The sequence below is a fragment of the Pundamilia nyererei genome, unplaced genomic scaffold (assembly GCF_000239375.1).
Source record: "Pundamilia nyererei isolate P.nyererei 1_Seehausen unplaced genomic scaffold, PunNye1.0 scaffold00080, whole genome shotgun sequence".
NCBI lineage: Eukaryota > Metazoa > Chordata > Actinopteri > Cichliformes > Cichlidae > Pundamilia > Pundamilia nyererei.
This window is the reverse complement of record NW_005187481.1, coordinates 866,075-874,800: the sequence shown is the minus strand read 5'-3', so window position 1 is coordinate 874,800 and position 8,726 is coordinate 866,075. Positions and strand designations below refer to the sequence as shown.

At 39.3% G+C, this 8,726-nt stretch overlaps 1 protein-coding gene across 1 annotated transcript in view; it reads right to left on the bottom strand.

Moving 5' to 3' along the window:
• Window positions 1–8,726, bottom strand: part of zswim7 (zinc finger, SWIM-type containing 7) — a 34,147-nt gene that overhangs the window by 2,802 nt on the left and 22,619 nt on the right. The window contains exons 3-4 of the mRNA XM_013912052.1: window positions 6,742–6,844; window positions 2,573–2,677 (exon numbers count right to left, since the gene is read on the bottom strand). Of these exons, the coding sequence (XP_013767506.1) occupies window positions 2,573–2,677; window positions 6,742–6,844 (208 nt within the window). The remainder of the gene's footprint in view (window positions 1–2,572; window positions 2,678–6,741; window positions 6,845–8,726) is intronic.

Here is an 8,726-nt window from a genome sequence, read left to right as displayed (position 1 = left end):
CAACGATAAGAAAATGAAATATCACGATAGAATATGGGTAAAACGCGCATGCGCAATGCCTTTGTTTTCATACGCGCATGGCGGAAAAAGCATGGCGGCGACGGAGAATGAGAAGGGCGAAGGCGGAACGTTGAATGAAACGGATGAATCAGAATTGGTTTGTAAAAATGCTGCAACTTCAGGTTGCTGGTTTGGCTTTCGTCTGTCAGACACACAACAAAGCAGTATTTTTGGTAGCGCATGCTAGCGGGCCATCGTTATTACGGTGTTTTTTAGAAAATACAGCACGCTTAAAATCAATCCTTTGATTTTTCTGAAAATCGACAGTGCCCCTTATGATCCCGTGTGCCTTATGTATGAATTCTGGTTGCGTTTACTGACCTCGAAACGATGTTATGTGGTACACGGCGCTCGAAAATCTGTCAAATGTTTCAGTACGACTTTGCTAAGCTACAAAGCCGCACCGCTTGATGGACTGTCGGAGCATTACGACTATCGTAGGCAGGAGCCTCGCGGAGTGATACTTACTGTGCTTCAACATAATATTACCGTATTGTGTACGAATAACTTCTTTTTAAGTTTTGTGGATATTATACATGGTTATGCTGAGGATATGTCGGCCAATTTCCACTGGAAATGCCTTTTGGTTAAACTGTCAGCGAGGAATTTGCATTTCCACTGTTACATTTTTATATAACTTTAATGCACATAAAAAACAGCTGCTTGTTTAAGTGAAAATACATTGATGGTTGGGTTTTTTTTGCACTAATAAAGTTGTGGAGTTGTAAAGTATTTTGTCTAGTGTCAATTATATCGTCAGTTATATCGTCATTGCAAATTTTCAAATGTATATCGTGATAAATACTTTTAGTCATATCGCCCTGCTCTACTACTGCGTGCACTGCAGATCAGCTTCACCTGCACATTAGTCTGTCTGTGGATTTTTTTCCCATCCAATTCCTTAAAAAAGGAGGTTAAAAATGACCTTAAATTCTAAATCTGCAAAAGCAGAGAAGTTTATTTGGTAGCCTCTCCTGTGAACTGATTACTAGCACGTGGCTATGGCAGGTGAGCTCCTTTATATGTCCACCGACCTATACTTGTCAGAGCAGTACTACCTCATCTGTCTTCTTGTGGTCATGCTGGAATCTGCAGAGCACGGGAATGAATGAAATAGCTCTAGTGAGGCAGGGCTACACCCTGCATACGTCTCATTTTTGACTTTGGGATTGTGAGAGTTCTTTAAAATGAACGTGTTCACCATTTCGCTTCACATTTGGACCGACACAAACTCGTCTCCGCCGTCATCTAACTGGACGAAGAGTTTGATGAGCATTTACATTTTTCAGGAGGAAAGATATCAATGGCGCTGACGTGCTCATGAGGAGTCTCTATGGTCTGTTGCAGCTCTCTGTTTCTCACACCGATTTTAGCAGCGTCCTCCAGGGAACGGCCTAATGGTCAGAGGACGAGCGAAGATCGTTTACTTGCAGATATTTGGAGCCAAAACAGCTAGCTGGAGCGATGGGAGGTAGACGCCCATCAGTGACCAGACAAAAACAAGTCCTGACCACATCTGTCACACACATGTCACACACATTTCAACATGGGCTTTGTCTTGCTTGAGTTGGCAAAGATTTTCCACTTAGATCATGCTTGAATGACAAGACACAACTGTGTGTGTGTGTAAATATACTACTTTATATAATGGAAATGTCCCCCTCACGTTCCAAAATATGTAAAGGTTTGGTGTGGTTAGCCACTGCTCTGGGGGTTTCACCTCTGGGGCTATAAATACTACTACTACTACTCAAGCCCCTGACAGCTGGAGGACTACCATTTGAAGACTGCAAGGAGCAACCAGTTCGGGAAAATACAACAAACTCCTATGAGTGCTTTTCAGAACACAAAACACAACAACCTAGGCAATCAAATACAAAGCATTAGAACCCTTTGTAGTGAAGACACCAATTAGGTGCAAAGCAGAAAAACCTCAATAGCAACATGTCGTATAGCTTTCTCTTGTTATTGATATAATAGCAGCAAGTATCAACACTCTTAATAAAACATGTCATCCAAGTGCTCTTAGGCAATTCCCATGCTAACTTGACTTGGAGGAGTTTCTGAAATGGATATGAGAAGGTGAAGAGGAAATAACAGAGAAGAAAATAAGGCAGCAAATAAATTATCTAAACGGACATACAATTAAAAACTACTAACATAAACAGCACGCACCCACAACACTGCACTACAAATAAACATAACTATTTTACTTCCTCATCATTTATAGGAATACTGTGATGTAAAGAGCTCAGCTGATCGTTGGTTTGTGAAAGCATCCTTATCACAGGCAGTGTAATCTTTATCTGAAAAATAAAACAAACACTAAATGCAGCTACAAAAAGAAAATGCACTTTAATCAGCTTTTTTTTAGCTTTAAAACTATCATTGGCAAGTACACAGATACATCTGTGTAGCACTTATATTTAAACGATATTCTCTCTCCACTCCCCACATCTACCCAACTAAAAACCTTTAGTGCAACACGACATATGGTCTGTATGAGACTTACCACCAGGCCGTCATTTCTACGTAGCACACTGTAGGCAAAGGCTGGACATGGGCAGTAGTGGCAGGACAAGAAGCAAGTGTACAAACGTCCCGAGCCTCCTGTTACCTGGAAGATATTAATGCAAAACATACTTAAATATGTGACAAAGTTTGTGTTTACTGACCTCAAATGAAATAAATGTCACTTGCAGAGGTATCATTTGTTGTTTATGAGGGGGATTCTGAAATTAAATCTGACTACAGTACTGCAGAGGCAGTTGTGTAGATGAGAAGTGGAGATAAAAAGCATGCAATGGAATGAAGGAAAACAAGCTGTTTCCCCAAATGATTCTCAACGAGTTCAGGCATAGCTGGCCGAGTTGTGGATATTACAGACGTGATCTTGTTCCATATGGATCTTTCCCTCCTTTTTATATCTATCTATCTAAATTTAAGATTGAGAAATGTTTTGTTCTAAAACCTTAAAAAAACAAAACAAATGTAGCTATGATGTAGACCAGCAAACAAACAAACCGTCTTTCCTAGTGTTCATATGATTACCTCAACCAAGGAGGTTATGCTTTCGGTGCTGTGCATGGTGTGAGTGTGTCTTTAAAACCTTTGAGACTACTGAACCAGTGGAGGAGAGAAGAAGAGATTGCTACGACAGATGAACAGTACCTGAAAGTCATGTCCATAAGAAATAGGAAAAACAAAACAAAACAGCAAAGACCGGACACAGAACCTGAGAGATGCATCTGAACCTTTTGTTTGACCCATCTACCCTCTTAGACAAGGCCTCATCAGAAATGGTCTTAGTGGAAGAGTGGCTATCAAGAAGCCATTGCTAAGGAAGGAAAACTGAGAGAAAGGGCTGAGATATGACAAAGTACACAAGAGCTGGACTGAAAATCAGTGGCAGTGAGTCTGATGGAGCCCTTTGAGTACTCTATACAAGAACAGTCCACGTACCATTGTGGCCAAGCGTATATAAAGAGTTGACCTGTTTTTCATCTCTCTCACAAGCTCCCGGACTTACAGATTTCTAATGTTCTGCTCACTCACCCAAGCACACACCTCCCCACAGATTTACTGATCAGTTTGTAAACAACATAGTTGATGCATATCTTACTTGTGTGGAAGCTAGAGCCACTTGTAACACTGAAGACTAGTTACAGAACTCATAGGAAAGCTTGCCTTCAAGGCTCTGTTGAAGAATAGAGGTGATCAAAACACATATTTACCTTCAAGCAGATTAAGACTGTACAAACTGTTTTGCCTTGTATACTGTATTTCTATGTATGTTTGCACATGTTTCAATTTCTGTATTTCCCATTTTGCTAGCAAAACAAAGAAATGAGGGGGGGGACTCAACACTTTTGCAGAGCATTGCACTTCATAGACCGCATGCCGGCAAATTTAGAGGAATATAATGGTGTAAACTATTCTTTAGCTTCTACCAACTACATGATTTCTCATTAGTTATTTAGATAAGTAATAAATAATGCATTTTTAAAAAACCTGGGTGGGATGCCTAATGGCCTTGGCTGACTGAAGCTGCTCATGATGTCAGCATTCGCTCCCAGCTACAGACAGTGATTTAGGTGCCGTCCTCATACACATGACACACGAGGACATTAAGTCGGTGGATTAGCTTGACACTTCACAATAACTAATGCTTGCCAAGATGGCAGAGCAGGCTCCATTATTCTCCAAAGCTTCAATGAATTACCTTTGCCTCTGACCTACAAAAGCAAAAACACCTCATTTATTCAATGTGACACTTCATTATTTAAAAAAAAAAAAAAGGCACAAAAGAGACAATTACATAGACTCACAACACCTCACTAAAGATGTACTTTCCACACCAAGATGAGGACAGAAGCTGTAAAACTGTGACCACATGGACAAGGACCACTACAGTTTCTAAAGAGCCAAGTTTAAAATCAGCTCACACCAGCTTTTTTTGTTTTCATGAGGCTCTGCTGCAGTTCTCACCACAAAGCTAGTGGCAAGTATCATCAAAAGACACCAAACTGCGCTTGCACTGCTTGGCAGGCATCGAAGTTTCTTCAAAAAAGAAAAAAAAAACGCTATACATCAGCGTCTCTCTGTTACTCACTGCAGTTGGACTCAGCAGAGTTCTGGCTTCATCTCTTCTACAAGCAGTGGCTCCCATGAGAGTATTTGCCATTAACGTGAGCCAGAGGAGCAGGAACTAGGGCAGCTCTCCGTTCCACGCCACAAACATGGCTTTGGGGAAATTTATAGTGGGAAGTCATTAAGATACGCTACCCCTGTGTCTGTATGCCAACATGCTGTATATGTGCATTATCAGTCAACCCTGACTGGGTGCATTTATTCTGACTTACAAAACACAGACCTGGAGATTCTCATGTGTAATGATGAATTACTTTAAGAACCAAAAAGCCTTCATGTTAATGCTACAAAGACTTATGTTTTACATTGCATTAAGAAGAATGGTTTAGCTTATAACTAATGGCACTTCAGAGAGGATTAAATAAACCCTCCTTACAGCCAGTCACACATCTCAGCAGGCCATGTCACCACCACCACCTTAAACTGAAACCTTAAAACATGACCTGAACTGGATATTTGATAGATAATTAAATAACTTACAGACAACATTTCATATTGTCACCTTGAACTGTGAGAAGCTGTAATAACTTTCTATTTCCCCACTATATTAATGACAGTTGACTCAAAAACATTTATTTTAAGTTTCAGTACTTCTAAGACTTCACCACTCACAAATTCTCTTTCCAAAAAACAAAACAAAACGGTGGTACATTTCTTATCAAAAGGTCATTCGACTTTAAGAATGAGATAAGACTGTAAAGAAAAATTGCACTGAAATGCCAAGTTCTCATGGGTTATTCATAAGGTGACAAAATAACCACCACAACATGAGAAACTCCGTCCAACAGAAACAAATTACTAGTAGGAAATGACAAAAATGGCCAAATCTGTTCATTTATCATCTTCTTTCCATTGAACACATGCATCACTGCACTTCCAGTAAATGCATTTCTTTCCCAAATAAGATTATTTTTGTAATGTGGTGAGAGACGGCTGCTCCCTCCTCTTCCCGCCTTACAGGAAATTGGCATAAATGCTTGACATGTGGATGACTAATTGTAGAAAAGCCAGAAAATGAGCTAAAGCTCCAACTCCCAGTGGTAGCATATACTTCTTGAAGATGCTCCAGTCTGATCAAAATCACAGGGCCTCAAGTCCAACCTTGAACATTATTTCATCACTTAACCTTTGATCCTCACTGCAGTAACTTCACCTCCTTTTTTATTTCTCATTAGAAATCAGGAACCTGCTTTGATTCATTTTAGCTGGAACCTAATACGTGTCTTCATGCACTTCTCACTATGTGTTCAGGTATTTTTAAGGGGTTTGTTTGATTTTAAATGCTGCCTACTGACAAGTGAAGTCAGAGAGCAGTGTAAGCTAAATGTCTGAGCCATGCCTCTGAGACATGATTTGAACAGACACTGTTAAATTAAAACTTTATATAAGTGCCACCTGGCTGGATTACAGGAGGAAACTCACAGCTGTCAAAATGAACTTATAAGATGCAAAAGCAAATTTGATGCTTTTGGATTAAAAAAAAAATTCAAAAATAAAAATCTAAAACTCTCAAGTGATTCAAGTTGCCAGAAATATTTAGAAATACTGATGTAAAATGGTCAGACATGAGGTAGCTGCGGTGTGAATGATGTGGAAAAGTTAAGTTGTGCTGAAAATTTCACAACACGAACAAAATCCATGTCTTTATTTAGCTGCATTGTGCTCTAACGCTCCTCTCATAAAACTACTTTTTACAAGAGGCTAAAGGAGTTTACAGGAAATTCAGGACACAATGACCACAACCTTGGTGGACTGCTTTGTTTCTCCCACTACAACTGATGCCTTGTCCCCCTGAGGCTAACTCATAAGCTTGCAGCATGACTCAGGACAAATTTCAGGAAAATAGTCCTTTTTCTTTCACATTAAGTCATTTCCTGTCTTATAAAAATGTTCTTCATGCGTAAAATGCTTTTGTAAATTTGTACTTTTAGGAAGGAATTTCTCACATGCAGTGAGAAACACCTTTTATGACCTTGGCAGGCACAGAGAAGTGAGACTTGGGCTTAAAAAAAAAAATTAAAAAAAAGAGACCTGAAAGGCCTTGCGTCCACTGGGAGCTGTCAAACAGGTGACTGAGTGCTGGTCAACCAAATCCAAAGCCTGTAATGCACAAGACCCGAAGACAAACTTCAGCCTATGAGACAAGAAGAAGAAGAAAAAGAAGGAGTCGTCAAAACAACAACAGAAGCTTTGTGCTCAGATTTAAATGTGTATAAGAAAAGCAAAACAATTAATCACAGAAACCTGTCATTCCTTAATTAAAAATGCCAGATCGTCATGGATTTTAGGAGTTTGCTGATTTTTCTGTTGTTATATTATAGCAGTTTTCCCAAAATTTGAAAAAAATGGCCACCCACAGTTTGGATGATTTTTTTTCCCCCCCCCAATATTTTATTAAAATTTTTTCAGCATAGAAAACCCCATCAACAAACAAATACAGCTCAGGCGCTAAGATGATAGGACAAGAAATAGCACAACAATAATAATAATCAATAGGCAAAAACAAAAGAAAAGAAAGAAAACATTAAAATCAGAAACTACCAGTATCCATAATGAATTAAATGTCATGAATATGTATTAAACAGGGAAGTTGCAGTGCCATGGTACATGTTTATACAACGTGAGCCTTCTCAAGGCGAGTACAAAACGGAGTCCAGGATTTTGAGAAAACATTTGCTGCAGGTATCGAACTTTTTCCAGTTGAATGACTGATAACATGTCATTGAGCCAGACACTGAAGGAGGGAGGAGCAGCGGACTTCCATTCCTTTAGAATAAGTCTTTTCGCAATCATCATTCCGAGGTCGATTGGCACCCACACAGTCGCAGGGATAGTTCTGGAACGTACACAGCCAAAAACTGCAATTTCTGGATTGGGTGAGATGGAAATCCCATAAGCTTTAGAGTACCAATCAAATATTTTGAACCAAAAATTGGTCAATGAGGGGCAATGCCAGAAAGCGTGAGCCAATGTGCTCTCTGATGTTTTACATCTGTCACATATGGGGGAAGTTGAAGGATGAATTTTGTGTAGCCGAACCTTGGAATAATGTAGCCGATGGACAATTTTAAATTGTATTAATTGATGTCTGCTGTTAACAGAGCAGGAATGAATTTTTGATAGGCATTTGTCCCACATTGATTCTGATATTTCTATGCCCAATTCCTCCCTCCAAGCGTCTCTTATCCTCGTAGTCTGCACTTCAATGCTGTCAGCAAACAAATGTACAATTGTAGAAATCAAATGTTTGGAGTAAGGAGGGCTCAGGAACACCTTAAAAAGGTTATGTTCATGTGGAACATCTTGGCAATTCTTCATATTGGATTGCATAAAATGCCTGACTTGTAGGTAACGGTAAAAATGTGAATGAAGTGAATCAAATTTTTGCTTAAGCTGATTAAATGATGCAAATTTTCCATCTATATAAAGATCTTTGAATTTGATTAAGCCCTTCTCCTTCCAAACATAGGATTTATCATCCCAAGGAGGCAAAAAGGCATGGTTATCACATATTGGTGCCTGCACAGAGGAGTTTGGCAGTTCAAAAAAAACCCTCTAACTTGGTTTAAAATCCGCACAGATTGTTTCAGAACAAACCCCAGTTTCTTAAGACTCTCAGCCCTCCCTACTTTTGAGAAAAGCAGGGCCTCTAGAGAGGAGTCCCTTACAATGCCAGCCTCCATTTTAACCCAAAGGGGGTGACCGGCAGATAAACGTTCAGGTTGGTAATAAATATATTACCTGTATAAGAAAAAGCATCATGTAAACAAATGATAGCTGATAACTGTTATGCTTATTGTAGCTGTTTGCTAAAAAAAGCTAAATTTAGCTTAGTTTGCCCTGGGTTCAGCTTTGACAAATATGGTCGACTTGTTTCCAGTAGAATATGATCAGTGTTGGGTAAGTTACTTTAAATTAGTAACTTAGAAGTAACTAGTAAACTATCAAAAGTAACTCAGTTACTTCAAGTTACTCGTTACTTTCAAAGTAACTAGTTACTAGGGAAAGTAACTTTG